Below are 24,383 nucleotides of genomic sequence, written 5' to 3' on the forward strand. Positions count from 1 at the left end.
TTTTTTAATGATTGTTCTTTGTGATAACTCAACAGACGCCTTAGTAGCTCGTTTCATTTGATTAAAATCGGTTTTATTTTGAAAGCGACAACGACGTTTACCTAGGGTTACGAGAAAGTTATGTCACATGCAAAGCGGGCTTGGCTTGTTTACCTGTCCCAACAGGTATGGCCTGTTTTACTGCAGAATAGAGTCCACTAGAACGATACAGGGTGGAAATTCGTTAAGGTGTGCTTAAAGGGTAAATGAATTGCAAACATTGTTATAATTGCAAAGGCTAAATGGACAGACTAGAAAACAAGAAAACAAACCTGAGTCACAGGGCTGAATAGGGTGGAGTAGTGTAGAGTGGGACACATTTATTTTTCTTGCAAGCAAGGGTGCCATGTTACTGAAAATACATGCTGATGTGATGTCATGCATATCGATGGGAAAATCAATTATGCTGCACTTAGTTTCCAGCAGCTGATAGGCTTATCATGTCATTTGAACAGGTTGTGCTGTGTTTCTTTGGTCTGTACTTTATCCTTCTAACTTACAAAAAGGTTGTAATCAATGTTGTTGTATTGCCTCCCCTCCTTTTCCCCGATGTAGAGAGTGAGCGGGGCTTTCATCTCAAAGTTTTGTATTTTGTTCCCTTCAAGGTTCCGTAGTTGAACAGCCTACTAGCGAGGCTCAGCGTACTTCCGCAAATTGGAATCAACAAAGTAAAACGCTACACGAAAAAGACTACACGAAAGCAAAACCAACAAACACTTTGTAGGCTACACCTTAACTCTGAATGTTTCATATCAAAAGTAACCACCACACGATAGCTGGAAAACTATACAAGAACATTAAATAACTGTATTTTGAAAATAATAAGGAAATGATTCTTGCAATATTGTTGATTACTTGATAGCCGTGATTCGAAGTTGTATTACCATTACTCCATTTAATACCTGAGCCAAGCTGGTGAATTAAACTGTGACATGTAGATGAACTAGCTTTACTCAAACTTACAAGTGACACGTTACAAGAGGCGGTAAGAAAAACTACCCTCCGTCATGCAACTTTGGATTGACTGTTTACAGATTGTGTGAAGTAATGACAACGAACTATAGGTTGGTTTTGATAGATTTGGAAGAGTAGGTGTCGCCACGTTGAACCAGACGATGTCCCCACCGCTGACTATGACGCTGTTCGTCGTGTGTTCGGTCAGCTGTGGCGTCTCTGTGTCCCTTGGTCCACAATGTGACAATGGAAAGGTAGGACTTTTGGATATGTCGCATGTAACCCCATGGTTAACGATTTAAGTAAAGTTCAATCATTGCAGACATTAAGCGCTTAATTTCGCGTGTTTGTGTGTGCATGTGTGTTTGTGTGCGCGCGTGCGTGTGTCTACTATAGTTGCATTTGGATAGGGATCTTCCTGCGGGTGATGTTCATTGGGACTGTCCAGTGTATTCTTGGCCAGTGGCCAGTCAGGTAAAGGTATCAAATAAACCACATCATAATTAACATTATCTTCATATTATCATCAATGCCTCTGTGGTTGAAACAGGCGTGGAGAGTCTATACTCATGATGGTAGGCTATTAAAAAGATGGGGAATTGTTTTGGTGTTAATGCTGTTAAAATGGAACTGACTGTTGCTTAAATTATGTAAAAAATAATTAAAGAAAAATAAAAAGATAATATATGTATAGGGAGGACTGTCTTTGTTTCTCTGTCCTTTAGTTAAACCTGTTTTTACCCTTACAGAGACCTCCCAGCCTTATTGATACATTGTATGATCCTGAGGTGAGTACTTTTCAAAGCCCTTTTACAAACTTTGACTTTCTAACAAGAATGTCCTATTTATTTCCTTACACGAAAGTACATTGGGGCCACACTCACATATAAATTCAACTAAAATGTTAAAGCCTTGCACTTTTAAAAAAAATGTCTAAAGGTCTTTGTTTTATTGAAATGTTCATTTAAGTCAGAATCAAGTCCATTTGTTTTCCCTGGTATGGGTGATAACTTATCATTTCATACATTTTTATCCATTGCAGCCAGCCAGACAAATTTGTATGGATTCATCTATTTCATACAATCATACCATTCCAAACAGGTACGTTTTTTAGGCAGTCTTGTTGTAAATATGCTCTGGAGACTGAACTCCTGTATTGTATCAAAGATAATATATATAGTCAAGTAAAGAGACACTGATAACAATAATAATAATATATTTGATAAAACAAAGGGTATGGTCGAGATGATCTCTTTTTGTAAAATGTCTTGAGATAACGTTTGTTGTACCATGTTTCTGTCCAAAATACAAGGGCTTTTGGAGATATTAACAGGTTTGTCTGCATCTCTGTATCATGTTGTAGTGGAGCTTTCAGACCAGTAAGAGCAGAAAGTGGGGAATACTTGTATTGTCCTCCTCAACGTTGGCTCAATAACTTATACGTAAGTTGGACATGTTTTTGTGTCAGCATTTCTTTTCACACAAACAATTAACACGTGCGTAGTATTAAACGTGAATGAACTGACTTTTGTTCAGGGCATCTGCAAAGAGTCACTACATTTTTGTTTTAATATCAGCTACTGAGATAATCATTGACCGTATTACACGCACATCTGTATAAGCGAGATATAAAGGTTACTCATACTTTAGTTGCTAGGTCCCTTTTTCAAAATATACAATTGTTCAACGCTCATAATTTAGAAAAGTTGATTGTTTTATTTTTACACCAACACCCTTTATACTTCTCCTACCATAAAAAATATAAAGTCGTCACGTCAATATTAAATTATAATAAGCCCAAATGTGAAGTTGAAAAATGCATTACATTTGTTTTGGCTTTTGGTTGAGCATGGATGCAATGATAATAAATGATGATATGTTTATGCCTTTATTGTCTCTAACAGCATGAATCTATTGTTTTGCTTTACCATCCCTGTGCTCCTCTACATGAGCGTCTACTTCTGTCTGCCCTGGCTCGATCCTGTCTTCCAGACTACATCATTACACCACACAAACAGCTCAATAAGCACACAGTGAGACCAAACCTTTCTTCCTCTGTTTTCATTCTTTTTAAAGTTTTAAGGGACCTTAGATTCTCTATATCTTTGATAATTAATTGAAATACTAAAATGTGACCCAACACCAGTTAATAAGTTAATGACTTGTTTGATGTTGACAAAGCAAGATAGTGTTATTCAAACTGTAAGAGTTTAACAGTCTGTTGTGTACGATAAATACCTAAACATGACTGTTGTAGAGTGGTTGTTAGCATTGTTGGGGTAAAAACCTGCACATTTCATAAACAACTACAACAATATGTTTTCTTTATGTATGCAGTTGAGATGTCTTGCGACATGTCTTGGTGTATATATTTTGGGTCCCTTTTTCTCTTGTTTTGCATAATAAATTTGAGGATGTCTTTTATTTTTGCTTAACTTATCTGCTGTGTTTAGCCATTAGCCTTGGTAATGTGGGGTCGCACCTTGGAGCTGTCAACCATGGCCACTTTAGATGTCTGTGATTGGTTGGAGACAACAACATCCACAAGAAACAAGTTTGGTGACATAAGCAGAAACAGGAACTATAACCTGTTGTTAACCTTGTCAACTGAGACACACATACAAGGACTTCAGGAAGATCCAGCAAAACTGAAGGTTTGTTGATTTAACTGATGGTGTTTTGATTGCAGTAAGAGCAAAACAGCTGATGTATTTGAGTAGTCCTGTTGATGTCTCTTAGTAGCTGTTTTTATAAATTCATAGGGTTCTCGGAGGCAATGCTGTGAACGGACCATTTCCCCTCTGCAGAATGGAATGAGAGAACCAGGGGTCAAGTCTCACAGGAGGAAAAAAAGTTTTAAGCTATTGAAAGACAAAGGCAAATACAGGCGCGTCAGAGCTAGCGTCACAGTGAATCAAAAAAATGATATGAATAAGAATAATGAAGAAAAAATTTCAAAAGAATTGCGTTTTTTTCCCAACCAAACCAGCAGAACTCCCCTCTACATAACAGAAGATGCCCATAACAACAATGGCACACTTGGATCATCAGCAATTTCACAGTCGGAGAACAGGACTCCCTCATATGCTCTTGGTCTAAACAAAGCTCCTTCATATCTTAAGATCCAAAATATAAATCAGAGTATAACACGCAGGCCTAGTATTCTTTTGAAGTCAAGTATAGCTGAAACTGCACTCAAAACTGATTCTGAAAAAATCAGGCTGCACAAAGCAGTTCAACAAACCAGTCATAAAGTTATTAGTCTTAGAAGCCCAAAACCTTTGGCTACGTTTGATTTTCGTGCTGATGGTATGAACCATAGGTCTGCCAGGACTGAATCCCTGGTCATCAACTCAGAAGCAGAAAGTTCAGACTCAACCAAACCAAGAGATAAAGACTCTGTTAAACATGCTATGAAAGGTTACAATGCCTCCAAAGAGAAACACTCTGATAAAGTCAACACAGCAGAAAGTTTGATAAAGGTTATTGATGTAGTAGATTTGAAAGAGAGTGAGTTGGAGCAGTGGCAAACACAGAGGGACACACACTCACAACATAAAGATGAGAAGACTGGCTTTGGTTCTGTTTCCAACTCCAATACTGCTGTTGCAAATAAGGGGTTGCCGAGGACCCCCAGGACTGGAGAGGCGCTGTGGGCAGCAGCAGCACTTGGCTTCCTCCTGATTCTCCTCACCCTGTCAGTGCTTCACACACGCCTGTACCGTCATTGGAGGACATCGCCTAGTCTTTACTGGCATGACCCAAAGCAGGACTATGACAGTGTAGCAGGTAGATGAATCTCACATATTTCAGGCACCATATATACATGTTTGGTTCCTCTCAGCGTCTTACAATTCTGTGACTTTTTGTTCGTGTTAAGGCTCTCCCGGTTTAATTTTAGCACCCAATAGCAGTTTTTAGAGATTCTGCTTTTTAACACACAAGAAACCATGAAGATAGTTTGATAATAGAAAGTGACTTAATTTGAATTCTGATATAATTTAATATATAATTTTGTTATTGCCTGTTTGTGTATGTTTCCTCTAGAAGTGATCCGCAGGAGGATACACATTGCAAAGAGGAGGAAGAAAAGGGGCAGGAGACAGGAATGTGTTCTTCTGCCAAGTTCCTCCAGTTCAGAAGAACTTCTATAGATAAAGGAAACGTTTTGCAAAAATGTTAATGCAGACAGTAAGTCTCTTAACAAGTGGGAGGAGTAAAGAGTGGACTTTTGCAGTCGTCCAAAACTACTGTCCGAAAAAAAAAAAAGTGTTAGGATGTTAATCCACAAGTTGCTGTTCTAAGTAACACTGTAATGTTGTTTGTATGGTTATGTGGATCCCTATTAGCATCAGCAAGCTCTCCTGTCTATTGACATTGTGACAATACAACTTACACATACACATTGTTTTATCACAATATACACTTTACACAACATATATCTGTCTTGCTCTTTAGGTATCTACTGTAACTAAAGAGCAATTGACACAAGTGTAACACAAGGGCACCTCTGTGATTTTAAAAAACTTTTGTATTTTGTTTAATGTATTTGAGGGAGCCCCTTTCTGGCATTGTCTGGAATGTTACTGGATGTTGAGATGATGTCTTTAATATAGGCACAATTTACAACAACCTCCAACAGCATGTGTCATTGAATAACGATGTATATCTGTACTGAAGACATTTTTGTATGAACAAGTACTAGTGAATACAATTATCTGTTTTTTTACATGCATTTTCTGATATCTTACAAGAGAGATTCACTTGCCTCTTTATTCTGGACCAGATACATTTGTTATGAGAATTCAACTATATTGTCTCTTTTCTGTAGATGCTCATGCCAAAAGTTTTTTGTCATTCAACAGAAGGAATGTAATTCGTGGCATTTGGAGAGGTAGTTAAACAGGCTGAAGAAAAGGGTTTACAATGACAATAAATTCCTTGACAGCTTTTCAGTGTGGAGATTGAAGTTATTGCAATGGGTGTTGGGATTTCTTCTCCTGTTTTAACATGTACAAATCTGAACCTGACCTGTTATCGCTAGACTGATAACTTGAGTTTGTAAGGCTTATTCTATCAACAATTGTAGTAAAAAAAAACATATATATTGAAATTTATCGTCTGGGTTGGTAAAGACCCATTGCATTTGTTGATTTTAAGAGGAGTGGAAAGATGTGCTCTGTAGAGGATTTTTAAACACTGCAATTGTATCTGGTAAAATTGATATTGGCTGGGTTTTCTTGGTCTAGCACAAACTAATGAAGTGCATTTTACAACTGCCTATATAGTTGTCAACGGTGACATAAATTATGGTTTTAATATTTGAAAACTAGATGTCACTGTTCAGAGAAACATCAAACTGGCATAATATTTTTGAACAGTCTGCTAACCCATAAGAACCCACTGTGACACAGAAGTCTCCATCCCTTTAAACCTTGCAGTCAGGTGTGTTAAGTGCTTAAATCTTCATTTTTTCTCATAAAGTCCCTAAGTGACATCTTAATTTCCTGGTGCAGTTATGAGATTGTGCCGTCATTGGTGTACCATTGACCTCAATGGTACACCAATATGCCTGTGCACCAGGTTAACCCATGAGGCAAATCCAGCTAATTTTGGAAAGCTTGATTTGTGTCAAAGGTATGTTTCAACCAAGAAAATTATGCTTTTGTTAATGCATTTGTATGGTGTTTCATACATTAAATGATAACCGACCAATGAGCAGCTCTGTAACATTGAGTAACAGTGTAACCTACCAATGAGCAGCTCTGTAAAAGTGTGACATGATAACTGACCAATGAGCTGGTCTTATAACATTGAGTGACAGTGTAACCGACCAATGAGCAGCTCTGTAAAAGAGTGACATGATGATGGACCAATGAGCCGCTCTGTAACAGTGTGACATGATAAACGACCAACAAGCCACTTTGTAACAGTGTGACGTGATAACTGACCAATGAGCAGCTCTGTAACAGTGTGACATGATAATTGACCAATGAACTGCTTTGTAATAGAGTAACATGAAAACTGACAAATGAGGAGCTCCGTAACAGTATCACATGATAACTGACCAATGAGAAGCCCCGTAACAGTGTGACATGATAACCAACCAATGTACCAGTACACTGCAACAGTGTAACACAAAGTGTAAAAGTATGACTTGATAACTGACCAATGAGGAGCTTCGTATTGGTGTGACATTTTAACATACCAATGAGCTGCTCTGTAACAGTGTGACATGATGACTGACCAATTAACTGCTCTGTAACAGTATCACATTTTAACCTACAAATGAGGAGCTCTGTAACAGTGTGACATGATACCTGACCAATGAACTGCTCCGTAACAGTGTGACATGACAACTGATCAATGAACTGCTCTGTAACTGTGTGACACGATAACTGACCAATGAGCTGCACTGTAACATCGAGTAACAGTGTAACCAACCAATGATCAGTTCTGTAACAGTGTGACACGATAACGGACCAAAAGGCTGCTCTGTAACAGTGTGACATTTTAACCTACCAATGAGGAGCTCATAACAGTGTGACATGATAACTGACCAATGAGGAGCTTTGTATTAGTGTGACATGATAACTGACCACTGAACTGCTCTGTAACAGTGTGACATTTTCACCTACTAATGAGCTGCTTGGTCCCACAACGCCACCCAGAGGAATTTCACCTCCAGGAAATTAACAGTAGGGGAAAAGAAACCCTTTCAACCAGAACAAGGTCACATAGGTTTGAAATCACTTGAACAGAGACATGGTTAAAAAAAAAGAAAAGAAAAAAAACACAAGTAATGTACATAAGTCTGACAAATAAACATGAAACTGTACAATATGGGGTCAAGAGCATTCAGATGTCTGAGGTGACAAATGCCACACCCAGTCGTTGTGGCAAAGCAGTCACAGCAGTGAGGTAGAGCCAGCTCGCACTAGGCTGATGAAGGCCAATATAAAAATCAGATCCGAACAAAACAAAACAGCAAAAATGCTGGGGAGCGGAGGCTGATGATTAGCCGTCCGCCGTGGTGCGCAGCTGGCCTAAAAATGCACACAAACACTTCCATTAATTATTGCTCAAGAATCGTTACAATTGGAAACAAGTGACTTAGATTGACAAATGTAAATATAGGCTACATACCAGAAAGTAGCGATGCCGTTTCCCAGTCACGGGAGAGGATGAGCCACCCAAAACAGCAGCTTAATTACTGGCAACAATCAAAATCAAAATCACAAATTAGTTTTACCAACTTCAAACACCAGAAAACAGACAATGAGCAAGCCCACCTCAGCAAAAGCACGCCGCCACACACAGACCCAGAGCAGCGTAAAACAGGCCCAGAATCTCCAGCTGGACAGCCAGGCATTAGCTGCAGAGCAGGAAAGTGAAGGCCGATTGTGTGGCACAAAACCCATCAGAGCGCTTACCTGACTAACAAAGAAAGCCAGATACACCTCGGACAACAACCACGCTGGGTATTAGAATGCCTGGTCACGCCAAACCATAATGACTGTGTAGAAACCAGCCTCCAGAGTCGCATGCCGTGAGATGACACATCCACCCAGATGCACTTTTACCTGAACCTAACCCTAACCCTGCATTAGGAGGAACCCAGGGCCAACCGCACCAGCATATGGTCTCACAAGGAGTCCCATCTCGGTACCTAATGGCAGTCAGACTACATCTAGCAAGCACATGGAGGGCTCGGCGGCCCCTCAAAGAAATACCACCCCACACCATTACTGACCCACTGCCAAACCGGTCATTCTGGAGGATGTTGCAGGCAGCAGAACGTTCTCCACGGCGTCTCCAGACTCTGTCAAGTCTGTCACATGTGCTCAGTGTGAACCTGCTTTCATCTGTGAAGAGCTCAGGGCGCCAGTGGACGTCAGGCCCTCATACCACTCTCATGGAGTCTGTTTCTGACCGTTTGAGCAGACACATGCATATTTGTGGCCTGCTGGAGGTCATTTTGCAGGACTCTGGCAGTGCTCCTCCTGTTCCTACTTGCACAAAGGTGGAGGTAGCCGTACTGCTGCTGGGTTGTTGCCCTCCTAAGGCCTCCTCCACGTCTCCTGGTAGCGCCGCCAATGTTCTGGACACTACGCTGACAGACACAGCCAACCTTTCTGCCACAGCTCGCATTGATATGCCATCCTGGATGAGCTGCACTACCTAAGCCACTTGTGTGTGGGTTGTAGACTCTGTCTCATGCTACCACAAGAGTGAAAGCACTGCTAGCATTCAAAAGTGACCAAAACATCAGCCAGAAAGCATCGGAACTGAGAAGTGGTCTGGAGTCACCACCTACAGAACCACTCCTTTATTGGGGGTGTCTTGCTAATTGCCTATAATTTTCAGCTGTTGTCTTTTCCATTTGCACAACAGCATGTGAAATTGATTATCAATCAGTGTTGCTTCCTAAGTATTTCACAGAAGTGCGATTGACAAGGAATTACATTGTGTTGTTTAAGTGTTCCCTTTATTTATTTGAGCAGTGTATAAAAAATAAATATTTTAGACACCTAGAGGAAAAGTAATTTTAGAGGTATTCCTCTATATTTTGTAAAATTGGATGGATATCTGGATTGTAAATAGACAGGGATTGTTTCCTTCATTATGGGGCAAACAAACACCAGACAACTGGGGATACCTTTGTTTGTTGTAAATTTATAAACCAATAGAGCAAATGTAACGTAGGGGTAGGGATATACGTTTTAACTTCCTCCTACTCATTTTAGGACACTGTTAATTTAGTCTTTCTAATTTAATTTTTGCTCAAAATAATATCATTTATTCATTTGAAAGTATTTTACTGGACAATGTAAATATTGGGGAAAATGTTAGTGTGAGAGATTTATTTGAACACAATTTTTATCTGGTAACCTAGATTTTTCTAGTAATAATTAAGTTATATATTTATTACAAAAAAATATCGCATTTTGGCAAAACAAACATTTGAATGATATTGCTTTTCCTCACTAAAGGTATAAAGTTGTACACGTTTCTCCTAAAGAGTGGGCAGCTGTACACTAAGAACTATGCAAAAGACCCAGGACAACAGCTTGTTTTACTATTTTATTACAAATGTACAGCTTATGAGTATTCATTACGATGGACCTCTAAGTTATTGTTTTCTCTACTTTTATATAATCTTTTAAAAACAATGAGTTGAGATTATGGGGTTTGAAGGATGACAGTATGTGGTGAACCTGCATGATAAAGGTGTTGAAAGTGCGCCAAACATGAACCAATGGAAGCTTTCACATTTACTCTGGACGGGCCCTATGTAGTCTACTTTGGCATAGAAAAGGTAATTTACATTTTAGACCTTCCTCTAGTCATTTAAAAAAAATGGTATGGGGTGTTTAAACAAAGACTGCCCCAGACCTATTGTACTGACCCATTCCAAATGAAACTCTACGTTCTGCACTGAATGTACTTAAAGTAGGACCTTATGGAAGGAGAAGTACATCATTTAGATTCTACTTCACCCAACTGGTGTTAAAAAATAGTGCAATTTATGATCGCACTGATGAGTAAAAACTTGCATTGTTTTTCACTCCCTCTGGATTTTGGAAGGATCCTTAATGTGTACAATCTTACTACACCAGGAGGTAATACCACAGTATGCTCACAAGATTTAAAATAAATACAAATAAATTACTATAGACATGGGAGTCAACTGTAGGTTTGGTGAATAAAGCCAACTTCGGCCAAAACCGAGACAATTATCTTGCTGATACAACCCTGTGTTTGTATAAATTGCTCTATTCCATAAACTGGGGCAATCATGATGTAAGGGACGATCTTTTCTACTGCCTCATCTTAATGCATGTTTAAATGGAAACATGCTGTTTCTGGAACCGGCATACCACTGCAACTCACAGGAGATGATAATGTCGATGTCAAAAGCTATTTGATATTCAACAAGAATACCTTTATGTGTTCTGTCTTTTAAGGGAACAGAAAAGTTCAATCTTAAATCTTCCCTATTGAGAAATGTCTCTGAGAGACTGAGGAACAAAGACAATTGACCTGAAGTAATGAAAAAAATAAAGAAAGAGATGGAAAGGAAAAACAAAACACGAATTAAATGCACAGAGAAGTGCTGAACGTTATCTAGCATCAGTCTAAGAGTTTTCTAAAGTCCTAAAAGTAATCATACAAGTAAAACATTTTTTAGATGCACTGAGGCAAAGTTCATGCAAGTAAATTTCATCTACAGTGAACTTTTGACTACAGAGCATGATTGACAATTGACCATCGCAAAATAACTAATTAAGCCACAAACACTTTGAGAAACCAGCTTCCCAAACAATGGAGACGGTAAGAGGTCATATCAGAAGTAGGGGAGCGTTGGTAGATGTTATAGTCTTCCTTTTTAACAGGTGTGACAAAAATTGTTCAGCAAAGTAAAACAACAATTGAAGCTTAAAAAGACAGAGCGAGTAAAACAAAAACATTTTTGTATGCTTTGTCCCCATTGGTAAAGTTTAAACAAAGCTAGAAGTAACAGCTAGTATCTCTCAGAGAACCAGGTTAGAAGGCTGTGACAGACGATATCTTGATTGTGCTTTCCAGAGAGTCCAAGTCCAAATCCAATTTATCCATTATCAAGTACCCTTAAGGCAGCAAAATCCAATTCAATTTGGAGTATTTTCTCAACTGTAACATACAAGTCTATGCAGAGTATCAACTTTGTGGTGTTTCCATACATGAAAGCACCCAAAAGCAGATCCAACATGTACATTTAAAAAAAAAAAGATCTGTATAGCATAACAAGGGAGGGATAAACGCCAGAAGCAAACTGGACAAAATTTATTGTGTTGCTCAGGAAAAATAAATAACAGATTGATTCTGAGATGATTCCACTGGTTCAATTAAAATGAGACAATTTATAAAATAAATCCAAAATGACAGCTGAGGATACCTGAATGTTTTGATCAAGGTCCTGTAAAAATGCACCAAGGGGTTACAGTATGGAGGAAAAAAAAACAAAACAAAAGAAAACAGATCTGCTCGTCTATCCTTTCTTTGTTCTTTGGCAACTGTACAACCTCTTTGGCACACAATATATCACAACTGTCAATCAGAAATGTAGTGCATGAGAATTTGTAAGGACCATTCACAGGTTGTAACTTTAGTGTATATGCGTGCAAGTTTACTTTAATCCCAGCAAGAGGTTCTGCACATGCTCGCCACCTTTCTCCCTATTTCTGTAAATGAGATTCATATTTGAGACAATAAAATAATCATACATGAACAGATGAATCAAAATGTCATTCTGTAAAACTATCAATACAAATAAACAACAGGCATGATAAACTACAATACATCTCAATAACTCCAGTGTAATTGTTTGTGTAAATCATTAATTTCCTCTTCAGAGGTGCAGACGAAACACATCTGCTTATTCAAAAGTTAAAAAAAAAAGAAAAGAGAGAAACAAAGATAAAAAAATAACAGATCATGCAGGTTACCAACAGTAACATTGGGTCATTGGATGACGAGTCAGAGAAAAGCTTATGTTCCAGCATATGTTTGGGGTGTTGAGTTCAGTGGATGGATAACAGAGGTCTGTCTCTGCACTGCACACTCTTCATGTCTGAGACCTGATAGAAGACAGAGGGGGTCTTATTGTTGGAGAGGGAGATGGGGAGAGAAGGAGAGAGACAGAGAGAGAGAGAGAGAGAGAGAGAGAGAGAGAAGCAGGAAAATGTCCTTATCCCTCATTGGACAGAGAGAAGGTGAAGCTGTGAGTATGTCATGGTTGGTCCAACTGTACATTCATTCCTTTCTCAATAGTTCTGGCTAACAAGGAAAGGGAAGGCCTGCCAGTGACAGCTGAGAATAAATAAGGCGGCCACATCTTAGAATCCAGTTCACTTGATATCAACATTGTATTTATATTCCATGTATGCTTATCACAGTTAAAGCGGATTATTCAACACATTTGATTCCAACAGTTTATGGTTGCAGCCAGCTGTAGTCTCATGTTGGATCCTTCCATTCATCCCATCCTACTCTCACTTCTACATTTGTGAATTTTACCTTTTTCCTCTTGTCTATAGGTATGACTCAAATATTAACCTCTTGCCTTCAATCAGATTCATGTTCCTAGCTTTCCTTGCTTCATTGGGTCTGCCCTCCTCTCGCTCACTCCATCTTCCTTGTCCAATCTATAATGCGATCATAATATCCAGATTCTTTCCTTATCTTAAATGCTTCCCTTCACACTTAGCATACTCATGCATTTATCCATTCTCTCACTCTCTTCTCCATCTGTCTATCCCTTTGGGATAGATAGTGTTTTCTGAAAATGATGCATCACTGTTTCTTTTCACGAGTGGTGATGGTGACCAGTTGCTTGGCTGCCTTGGCGATGTCGTAGGCGCACTGGATGACCTGCTGAGTTAGAAGTTGGTAGTCTACTGCAGGTGCCCCTGGCTCAGAGGGAGCTGCCTTACGGCATTCCAACTGCAAGCGTGAGGCACTGGAAGCCAAGAGGCGGAGGGAGCAGTGGACTGCATCCAGTGCTGGACGCTATGGAGAAGGGAAGTGATTCAAAAGCTGAACTCAGAAGGCAGCTTGTGACAGATGGAATAAAATCAAGAATATAAGAGAGCAAAAAGAGAGGGTCATCAATATCAATATTTGAAAGAGGCAAAATGAACTTACTTTGGGGAAGAGTGAGGCCATCTCTGTGACTGCAGAGTGAATCTTCTCAGAACATGGGACAAAGCTGAAGAAAAAAAAGTTGATTTTTGAAAAATCTGCAGAAATGATTATCGTCGGTTACAAGTTGATGTTTTGGACTAATCTTTATCTATCAAAGTAAAATAGATAAACTTGCATAAAGTCACTGAAACATATTTGCAAAACTTTGGCACACTTGTCTCTGTCATCCATTTTGCCGTTGTATTTCCTGGATGTAAACTGTTACCATAAAAACCAACGTGTATCAATATGGACAGGCAGATTGGATCTGGTCACTTACAATTTGTAATCTGGACAGTCAGTCAGTCAGTTCTGACTGTCGAACTGACAGTCAGTCAGTTAGATCGGATTCTGATCGGATTTGGGGAAAAATCAGATTTGGGTGGCAGTCTGAACAAAGCCTTTGAGTCTAAGCCGGACAACTACCTAATCTGAAATGTGAGCTTTCACCTAGCTCAGTTGTTCATGAGGGTGTAAAAAATTTGCCAGATTTATACAAATCAAACTGAATCTGGCACAAGGTGTGATCCAACATAGATAAACACTTGATATAATACCTAGTATAGTTTTAAGGCTAAGGTGTCTAACCTGTCGTGTTGGAACTCCTGAGCGGCCCTCAGCAGCTCCTGGATATTCTTGGTAACCTGCTCAGTCTTGAGTATGACATCCTCTGTGCAGGGCAGGGTGGGATCTGGCTCCCCCACCTCTCGACCTCCCCCCTCCTCAGACTCCCCACGACCTTCCTCTTCGCTGCTGCGGCCCATACTGACAAGGGAAATACTATATCAACTTTTATCACTTTTATCAATAACTCTGACAAACAAAGACATCTGACAGTTAAATGGGGCATTCATCAGTGGAGGGCTTCGACAACTTAATTTCCAGAAAAACTGTAGACAAAGTGTACAGTGCTTCACAGGTCTTACCTTAGTGAAAGTTCGTACATTTGTGTGTTATCATAGTCACTGTCAGTGCCACTGCCATGCTTTTCCAGTTTAGGGTTCTGTGAAAGAAAACAAACTTTTAAGCTGCTCATTCCTGCAGAACATTTTAAGGATAAATAAATATTCCCACAAACACAGGAAGGACCTTCCTGAAAAATGAAGGAATCATTATTATTCTTTCTGTGAAATTGTTCAAGGTTTAACAACATGTCTCAATGAATGGGTGAAGGATCATGAAGGTTATTAAATATTTATTTTAAACTTTAAAAGTGTTATTTCTTTTGCTAACTGTATACTGTGAGAACTTACCATGTATCTACCAATCTCTGTAGATCCAGATAGATGCTGGCTTCCAAAAGTTGCTTGACCCCCAGTAACCCCCCTCCTCATCTGTAAATGGAGGAGAACACACAGGCAGAAAATGGAAAGGGATGTGGAGAAACAGAGATAAGGTAGGAAAGAGAGGTGTGAGGAAAATAAAATATTAGGGGAACGAGGTAGACAAAGACACTGATGTTTTTAAGTTTTATGAGCCGGTTAGAGCTGCTCCAGAACAGCTCTGCAGCTCACTCATCACCCCATCAGCACTACATCTTTACTAATTGCTAATAATAAAATATATATTAATTTGTCAACTAAACTAGCTGGTAAATAACTAAACGTTTTACAGAGGAATTACAAGGACTACAAACACACCAAACACTAATGTTGATCTCAAATAAAAGAATGAATATTAAGCAGCAGTGAGGCATATTTGCATGCCAGAGAATCTAAAAGTGATCCAAAAGCAAAAAAAAAAAACCCAACAATGACAGACAGAATGCTTACATACAAAGGATGCACTGCTGCACTTCAGCGAGCAACGAACAGACAGGTGAAAGGACAGACAGAAAGAAAAACAAACAAACAAACAGGTAAATCTTGTGGAAGGGAATGGTGAACTGGACACAACTTCATAGTGTTCTCTGTAAATAGGTTGCTGTAGCCATAGTTCTAGAACGGCATACACTGTGTGTGCATGTGTGTGACGCGTGTGTACTTAAATATATGGGTGGTCATAGCAACTCCAAAATGATAATGCTTTCCAGAAGGAGGAGAGCTAACTGGGAGGTCAAGAAGAGTTGAAATGTGAAGGTTAGAGGGAACATGGCAAAGTAGAGTGTGGACAACTGTCCACCAGGCTACCAAACCAGACAACAATATCCCCTTTCCATTTTTTTCCTTTATAGTGTGAAAGATCAGAGATGATGGTCTTATTGTTTTAAGACACATCAGTGAAGTTATTTCACATTTAAATGGAGATCATGCACAACTGGAAATTCAAAAGAGAAGGATCAGAAACTGAGGCGTCGGAATGGAAATATAGAAGGGATATAGAGTGATTAGGATGAGTAGATCACCCATCAAACAGGCAAAAAAGAGCCTTGAGCCACCAAAAAGAAGGTGGGAAGTTAAATGGGGGCAGGGAAGTTCTAACTTACGCTGGGTGTGTTGAGGGGCTGCAGGCGGGCTGCCAGGGAGTCCAGGGCTGGGGTACCCTGGGCCGTGGGGTTCGGGGCCGCCCCTGGCTCATACATCGAGAATGCCTGGCGGTCCCTTCGGTGGTGATAGGAGTGGGGGACAGCCGAGAAGGGCACAGAGAGTACAGGGGGATCCACTCCTGGTCCAAACCCACCCAGACCCCTTCCATCTATCCCCCCCCTTATCCCGACACCTTGCAACTGTCCTCCTACCCCTCCTCCTCCACCAGGCACCCCTACCCCATAGCCAGCTGAGCCCCCAGCCTGCTGGCACCCCCGCAGCGCGCTGTTGTCATTCTGCATCCGTGTGATCTATAGAACAGGAAGGGAGCGGGGAAGGATGAGAGGATGGATGAGGGCAAATAGGAAGGGGTATTGGGGGGTAAAGGAAGGGGGTCAACTGAATAGTCAGAGACAAGCATCCACAATCACAGGTTTAGTAAAAGGCTCATACAAATTAACTCATATCAGATTGATTGATTGATTGAGATTGAGTTCTGGGAATGGGTGGTCAAGACAGTTCATATGTTGGCAAGACAGAGATTTGGTTTGGAATAGTGTGGAAGGCCACATTCCTGTACTTCCTGTGACATGAGGGCTCACTTGCATTGAGGTACTGTTGGCTTCCACTTCACTGAACAATAGTACCGTAAATTCCGGACTATTTAGCGCACCTGGATATAAGAATAACCTAAAAATAAGTAAATAAATGTATTTGTACATATATAAGCCGCACTTGATTATAAGCCGCAGGTGTCCATGTTGTAACAGAGCTATTTACACAGAAAGATGTGACACAAATTTTTTTTTTTTTACTTTTAATTAAATACATAGGCTACCGGTAACATCCGCAAATACGAAGCCTACTGGAAATCCTTTATCGAACAGTGTCTGTAACACGGCTGATGAAAAAGATTACCGTAATACAGTAATACATTTCACAAGAAAAAATCCATCCATTCACTGCCTCAGAATGACTTCATCACTCACTTCCTCAGTCTCTTTTTCGTTGTCGCTGTCAGAGTCAACTTTACGTGCAGCAGCTCTATTAGCTTCTTTGACAGCCAGGTCGATCGCCTTTAACTTGAAAGCTGCATCATATGTATTTCTCCGTGTGTTTTCCATGATGAGGGTGCGTGCATGAAGCGCAAAATGACTGATATTAAGATCCGACGTGACGAGGTGAAATGTTTTTGCGGCATAAGGTCATTGTCCCCCAACAAAAATCCATAAATAAGCAGCATCCTTTTAAAAGCCACAGTGTTCAAAACGTGACAAAAAAGTAGCGGCTTATAGTTCGGAATTTACGGTATTTGTTGTCTGCAGTGTGTGAGTACACAACTTTAGACATGTCTTCCTTTTGTGATGCCCCTGTAGGGTCAGCAGGTACATTTTTCTTGTGTAGTGGCTGTCTTGGAGTTGTGTCGACCATTTGATATCGTTGCAGCACTAATTGGAATAACTCAGCACGCCTGGGCCTGGTGTGTTACTTAATCTCCTTTCACACTCTCTCTTCTCTACCTGCTCTATCTGCTCTTTTCCACAGGTATGCTGCAGTTTTTGTTTGAGACTTTGGTCTTCATTTCGAAATGGAGAGTTTAACTTATTTGGTATAATTAGATTTGTTTAATTTGGTTAAAAAAATAATTATTTACACTTTAACATTGTGTGTCTCCCATCTTTTGTTGCGACCTCCTGAGCCGGGTCATGACAAACTTGACTTCCGGATTAAAGCGGCAATTAACTCAACAAAGGTTAATGAGTAACAGGTCATTGGCAGCCACGAATGAACACATTAAGATAATGATGATCAAACAGGCAATGGTGGAAGGCAAATGGGTGTTATTATATTTAAAAAAGAAAAAAAGAAAAAAAAAACCTATCAGCCCTCTCCCCTGTCTCATATTTCTCCAACTCTTGCTGAGGTTCTCCCTCTAACCTTTTTGGCCCGATTTGTCCTTTTCGCCCTCCTTTATACTCCCTACCTCCTTTTGAAGCCGTCGTAGCTCCTCACTCAGATTGTTGTTGACCTTCATCAGCTGCTGTACCTTAGCTTCTGAGGTGGCTAGAGCCTTCTTGACCTCTAAATATTCCTGCAGTGTGATGGGACCATCTGATAAGTCTGAAGAGTCCATACTCTGGATAGGAAGGACATACAAGTAAAAGAAACGAGAGAGTACAGAGAATGACAGAAACATAAGCGTCAACTGGAATTATGACACTTGTGAGGCTTTTCAAGGGTATAAACTGAATCGGACATTTTTTCATTTTATTTGTGTTTTTACTTTAAAATGAATGGTTGATTGTATATCACTGTGCAGTAAATTCAATATGAATTATTTTTGCAATGTTTATATTTTATATGTATTATATGAAGATGAGGCTGTGTTGAGTTAAATAAAACTAATTGTATCTGTGTAAGAGGATGATCTTGCCCTGCTACCTCAGGGTCAGTACAACCTGTCACACAAATCCTTCTGGTTCTAAATGCAGCATCTCCCCCATGTTCTCTCAACAGGGAATATGCCTATATTCAGGGGTTTATCACTAATGTACCTTAAATTAAAACTTCTTCTAAACAGTTTTCTTTAAATTTTAAGAAATATGAAACATCCTTTCCGCCAATTAAAGAAAAGTCTGTTTGTAATGAGCTGATCACGGCAAATCTGTCTGTCTAATTCAACAGCTGATTTTGTCTGCAAACGTGCGCTGTAATAATTCTTGTAAAATTCACACAAAAACAGTGTTTTGTCTCTGTTACCCGATCTGCACATGACAAACAACCAGCAAGTGGATACTATGCAAACGAGGCTCTGCCTAAAACCTCAGGGACAATTTATACCGCAAAACACTTCAATATTGAATGATGCATTTATTTAATTGGTATTTTCTGATTATCATGTAAACTGTGTATTTCATAATTTCATAATACCTTTATCGTGTGTCATAAACCATCGGTTTTTAGACAATTTAAATTTACGGAAAATATTGAAACCATAAAACAATAATCAAACCCTGATGCTAATTAGCGATCAGCCATATATAAACTTTGAGAAGATGATTTCTGTAAATGTGTTCCTTCCTGACAGACTACAACTCTCTCAGATTTGAAAAAAGTGCAAATATCTAACCATGAAAAGAGAATATTTCTATGACAATGATCTTCTTGATTAACAAATTAACAGACTTGTTGTCTGATGATGAATCAGAAAACAAATAAAAAAGAAGAGTGTTAAACCCCATTATACAGATTTCATTTAAATTATGCTCAATATTTCATTCTCAATCCTGATGTCAAACATTTTTTTCTAAAACCCAGCTCATTACATAACAACTCTTTAGAAACTGATGGATGTTTATAGTCCTTTTACCTATCTGTTGTGTTGGTTTAAAGGTCCATATTTTCTCTGCTGATATTGATAAGTTTCACTGAAGTCCCCTGCATTGTCCAATCAGTGAGTGATATCCAATAAGGAGGCATGCCCGTCAGTAAACACAATTCTGCGAAGGGCTCTTGTAAATCCTCGCTCATCTCAGATTTCCCTGCTTTCTCAATATTCCTCTCTTTTCCAGCAGCTTTAACGGGTTTGGAATACTCCATTAACATGGCGGGTCTGGAGCTACTTCTGGTTTGGCGGGAGAACAAGCACACATAATTTAAGAGACTTGAGATGCAGCCACAGCTCTCTGTCTGAATGATGCCACTGTAACAAGACCCAAAATAACAGTTGATGTCACTCGTAAGATATTTGGCAGCTCTGACAGCGGCCGCTCTCTGCAACGCATGCTGAGACGCAGTCAAAAATGAAAACCATGACAAGCTTTGCAGGTTGGTGGATTTTGCAAAAAAAAAAAAAAGTAAATAAAAAGTATTATTATTCAGCTCTGAGAAACAGAGCTGAATTGTTGAAAACCAATTTCAAACTATTACCATGTCAGCACGAGTTGTTTTTTAGTTTTTTTTCAGAGGAATTTAAAGATGTGCCTTTGTATTTAAAATTGTGTGTGAGTAATTACCATACCTTTGCACGGTTGCTGCGTTGTGTGTTGTTGTTGTTCTGGGTGGTCAGCTCACTGTCTGTATCTTCATCAGAGGCTACACTGTCGTAGTCATGCTGATCATCATCAATTCCCAGATCTAATGGGTCTGGCAAAGGACAAAGTGCTTCAATATTAAACCTCTGTAAATGGACTTGACTCTGAATAGCCGCTTTTCTAGCATTCTGTCTACTCACTGTATGTCACATCACATTAACACATTATTGGCACAACTGCTATGTAAAGTGTCCACCACTATTAACTAATCTTGTTCATACCACACAGCTGACTCAGCAACAGGATCAATTTGGTTTAAAGTTTCGTCGCCAAGAAAGGACATGTGACTTCAGGAGCTGCGATTGAAACCCCAACCTTCTGGTTGAGAGACGACCAACTCCACCACTGAGGGGACAAAGTGTTCCCCCTATGTATGTCTTTGGAAGTAGTGACAGCACCCTTACAGAGGCCAGATGGGATCAGTAGAGCCAGCAATGGAGCACAACACTGAGTGAGTCCATGTCTGACTGTGTGTTTATTTAGAGCTTCTGCTGTGGTGGGCTTCCAAAACTCAAAGTGAATTTACACAGTAGGAGAAGAATTATGCTGTTCACCATGAAGACAAAAGGTACAACCTAAAGTACAAATACACTACTCACAATAAGTTAGGGATATTGTCAGGTCCTCAGTGGGATTCATACATGAGGTGTTTGTTTCACTTCAGTGATTTTTGGGATAGGGAGGCAATTGTATTAGGGTGATAGACGCACCTGATTTAGTGTTTTCCACGTAATGGTCTTAACTGTGTACAGTGCGCCTAACATATTGGGGCCAATACCAGAAAATACAAAAACACAACCCTTTCCAATGTGGCATTAATTTCATTATGGGGATATAAAAAGCTGATATTGTCAGTAAGTCATTCCTAGTTCATCATTTAAGCAGCCATGAACACACAACGTCACTTAACGGATGAGCAGCGCCACCTGGCCATAGCACGCCTTCAGGTCTGTAGCAGGCAGTCAGATGTTGCAGTCAGTCAGATGATGGTGTGTCTCAAAGTGTCATCAGCAGACTTCCAGCAACACACAGAACTACTGGCAGTGTTTGTGACAGATCCAGGAGTGAAGCACCACGAGTGATGGACCGTACTGATGACCAGTACCTAAGCACTTAGACACCGTGATGCTACTGCCACACAGCTGCAGGTCTGTTTATGAGAAGTGAAGGGTACGAGGGTTTCTGCAAACGACTCCACCGCTTAGGCATCATGGCAGATGACTGTTGCAGGTGACTCCACTGGTACTGCTGTGACCGTTTGCAGTGGGTACAAGACCATGTGACCTGGACAATGCGGCAGTGGTCTACCATTCTGTTCACTGTTAAGTGTTGGGTCACCTTGCACAGAAATGATGCTCGTCAGTGTTGCTGAAGAAGGCAAGGTGAGCGATACACCGAGGTCAACATGGTCCCCAGGATTCGCTTTGGTGGAGGAGGTGCAAAACTCTGGGCAGGCATCACCAGTTAGCGCAAGACAGATGCATGTTCTTAACTCATAGAACCCATCATCATCCCTCAATTCCGCCAGCACACCCCCAACTTTCTGCTCATGGAGGATAATACTCCACCACATTGTGCCAGAATTGTCACAGCTCGACTTCAGGAAGTCAGAGTGCTTCATATGGTATGGACAACAATGTCCCCTGATCTGAACCCCATAGAGCACGTCTGGGACCAGCTGAAGCAGCGACTGGATGCTCGTACCCAACCCCCACATGACCTGGCAGAACTACATGTAGCAATTGTAGAGGAGTGGACCACATTGCATCAGAACAACATCATGAGGCTAGTTAGGAGCATTAGACGTTGCTGTCAAGTTGTCATTGCAGCAAATGATGGGAACACCCGCTACTGACTTTGTCAATTTTGGTTATTTGGGGATAGCATTAATAGTAATATCAAAGGGGACTATTAATCATTTCATTAAAATTCAGACAAAACAGGAAAAGCACTCATGTAAATAACAGTATCCCTAACTTATTGTGAGTGGAGCATATAAGGTACCTTCTAAATAAAATCATAAAATGACCTTACTATAACATTAAGACATTAAGGAAACATTTGTTGTAGACCTGCTCTGACAACAATGCAAAAGCCAATATGTCCTCCTTCTTAGTTTAGATTCTAGTCTGAGAAGGTCTGTTTTTTTTTCAACAGAAAAGCAGGCCGTTTCAAAACGTCCTGCCCTGACTGGATAGTGTCTTGCTCTGCAGTACATGTTTGAACAAGTCAGGAAAATTCCAATTGCAGTCCTGCTTTTAGAGGTAGAAGCCTCAGTCAAAAAAACATCCCCAATCTATTCAAACTTGAATAAAATTCATGCGTTTATATACTTTGTCTCTCACCTGTAGGGCTGCTGAGCCCTTTCCCCTGTTGTCTTCTTTTGGCATCACTCAGGATGTCGATGATGAGTGTGGCAAACTCCCTAGCATTGAAACGGGCCAGCTTCTGACGGCCCTAAAACACAGGTCAGAAGCAAGAAATTACATTAATATATACACACAACTTGGTATGCCCATAATATGTTCTGCGGATTAAAGACACATTGCAGCCAAGAGCAAGTGCCTGTCTGACTCTGCTGGAGACCCTAAAATCAGAGCATGCACAAATACATTGAATAAAAGCCATTAAATGTCAGAAAAATTGTAACAAGCACATATGGCACAGTGGGGTACATACAGTATCTGTGTGTAATGTCTGCTCATAGTTTTTAACATTGAGGGATATAGGCTTTCTCTCTTATTCGCCTCCAGGAAGAACGGGTATGGCGAAAATCAAAAAGTCTAAGTCTTGTTATTGTCTTGAGATAAAAAAAACAACAACAACACAAATCTTAATGTATGCAAGCCACCTGTGATGATTGGCCCCACAGGTTTGTTAATGTTTACCTGGTTGCGTGTGGCTGAGTACTCAGGATTAACTGGTAGAAAGGGCACTGCGCTGCGTTCTGTTACCAGAGTGCTGTGGTTCTGGGTTGTAAGCCACACTGAGAAACAAGCAAAAAAAAAGTCTTTGTGTAAGTTCGATCCACGCATGCATAGACAAAAAAAAGAAGCACACAAAGAACCACTTGGTAGATCCTAATGCTAACCTCTGTATACAATAAACCTATATCACGTGGGCCTCCTTAAGTGTGAGGCTGACTGTGAACACGAATACATGGTCCGTGTCTGTGACCATGTTTATATTTGGTAAATGACATGCCTGCTAGGTGGAGGTTGCATTAGACATTCTCCTGAATGACCATTCTCCTTTTGTGTCATTTTGTTATCAAAACGTCATTTAAATGTTTCTATTAAGATAAGCTATGCTTATAACTGAATTAGTCTCTTAACAAACAATGAGAACTCATCTCTTGTTCAGACCCCTGTCTGTTATAATAGAAAGCACTGGCTAAAGTTGGCAATTACAAGCTAATGTGCGATACCTGTACCAAAAGAAATTTAATAAGTGATTTGTTTCAATCCCTCCCCATCAATCTGACCACACAAGACCTGCACATCACTGCTGCTACAGCTCCTCAGTGTCAGTGAAAAGAAAGCATGTTGGTTCCATAGTAGCACACTGTATAAATAGTAAGACTATTTTTTTATTTCAGGTTTTTGCAAGCCTTCACACAGAAAATAGTTGTAAAGTAATGATATTTTATTGTGCATGGATACTTTGAATCAAAAGGAGTTTCAGCTTTTCTCCTCTTACAATGTCTGTGTTTACCATACATATATTGTCCATAAACACACCGCCTCTGTCTGTGTTGTAGTCTAATTCTGACAACACTAAATGAGTAGGGGATACACTCATATCTGTTAAATGAACAGTGTGTGTATGAAACACCACAGAATATTTGTCTTGTGTGTATTTCTTAAAAATGTTATAGGAGTGATAGCTGGAGTCTGTTCCAAACTGATGTGGCTTCTTTGGTAAGGCTAAAACAAAAATGTTTCTGTGTAAATCTGTGACGTTGTAAACTTTATTGCACATTTTTACGTGTTTTTTTCCTGCATGATAAGTGACAGATTTAAGGGAATAGCTGTTGGAGAATTATTCAATTGTGTGGTGGATAGCACTCAGTATTCCAATTGGTAAAAATGCTGGACAGCCATCA

General features: G+C 39.9%; 2 protein-coding genes across 12 annotated transcripts in view; one reads left to right on the forward strand and one right to left on the reverse strand.

The window, feature by feature from the left end:
* Window positions 1-53: 53 nt before the first annotated feature.
* tp53i13 (tumor protein p53 inducible protein 13) lies at window positions 54-5,955 on the forward strand. Of its 5 annotated transcripts, none has more exons than XM_079354694.1 (10): window positions 54-165; window positions 1,118-1,247; window positions 1,390-1,467; window positions 1,743-1,781; window positions 2,036-2,094; window positions 2,357-2,435; window positions 2,898-3,026; window positions 3,447-3,647; window positions 3,756-4,782; window positions 5,041-5,955. In XM_079354694.1, exons 1-10 carry the CDS (start codon window positions 128-130, stop codon window positions 5,145-5,147), a joined length of 1,887 nt encoding a protein of 628 aa, XP_079210820.1. In that variant the 5' UTR covers window positions 54-127; the 3' UTR covers window positions 5,148-5,955. The 5 variants fall into 5 exon arrangements, with proteins under 5 accessions (XP_079210820.1, XP_079210821.1, XP_079210823.1 ...); XM_079354695.1 differs by having other exon boundaries at window positions 5,044-5,955; XM_079354697.1 differs by lacking the exon at window positions 54-165 and adding an exon at window positions 378-1,024 and having other exon boundaries at window positions 1,104-1,247.
* A 5,831-nt stretch (window positions 5,956-11,786) lies between these two features.
* Window positions 11,787-24,383, reverse strand: part of git1 (G protein-coupled receptor kinase interacting ArfGAP 1) — a 29,190-nt gene continuing 16,593 nt past the window's right edge. For 4 of the 7 annotated variants that reach the window (XM_079354686.1, XM_079354688.1, XM_079354691.1 and 1 more), the window contains 10 exons: window positions 23,167-23,264; window positions 22,624-22,735; window positions 20,206-20,330; window positions 18,169-18,321; window positions 16,145-16,495; window positions 14,973-15,053; window positions 14,646-14,722; window positions 14,308-14,499; window positions 13,681-13,744; window positions 11,787-13,545 (listed from right to left, as the gene is read on the reverse strand). In XM_079354686.1, coding sequence (XP_079210812.1) covers window positions 13,330-13,545; window positions 13,681-13,744; window positions 14,308-14,499; window positions 14,646-14,722; window positions 14,973-15,053; window positions 16,145-16,495; window positions 18,169-18,321; window positions 20,206-20,330; window positions 22,624-22,735; window positions 23,167-23,264 — 1,469 coding nt within the window. In that variant the 3' untranslated portion in view covers window positions 11,787-13,329. The remainder of the gene's footprint in view (window positions 13,546-13,680; window positions 13,745-14,307; window positions 14,500-14,645; window positions 14,723-14,972; window positions 15,054-16,144; window positions 16,496-18,168; window positions 18,322-20,205; window positions 20,331-22,623; window positions 22,736-23,166; window positions 23,265-24,383) is intronic. The other 3 variants (XM_079354687.1, XM_079354690.1, XM_079354692.1) reach the window with 2 other exon arrangements.

The sequence above is a fragment of the Symphodus melops genome (assembly GCF_947650265.1).
Source record: "Symphodus melops genome assembly, chromosome: 10".
NCBI classification, from domain to species: Eukaryota; Metazoa; Chordata; class Actinopteri; order Labriformes; family Labridae; genus Symphodus; species Symphodus melops.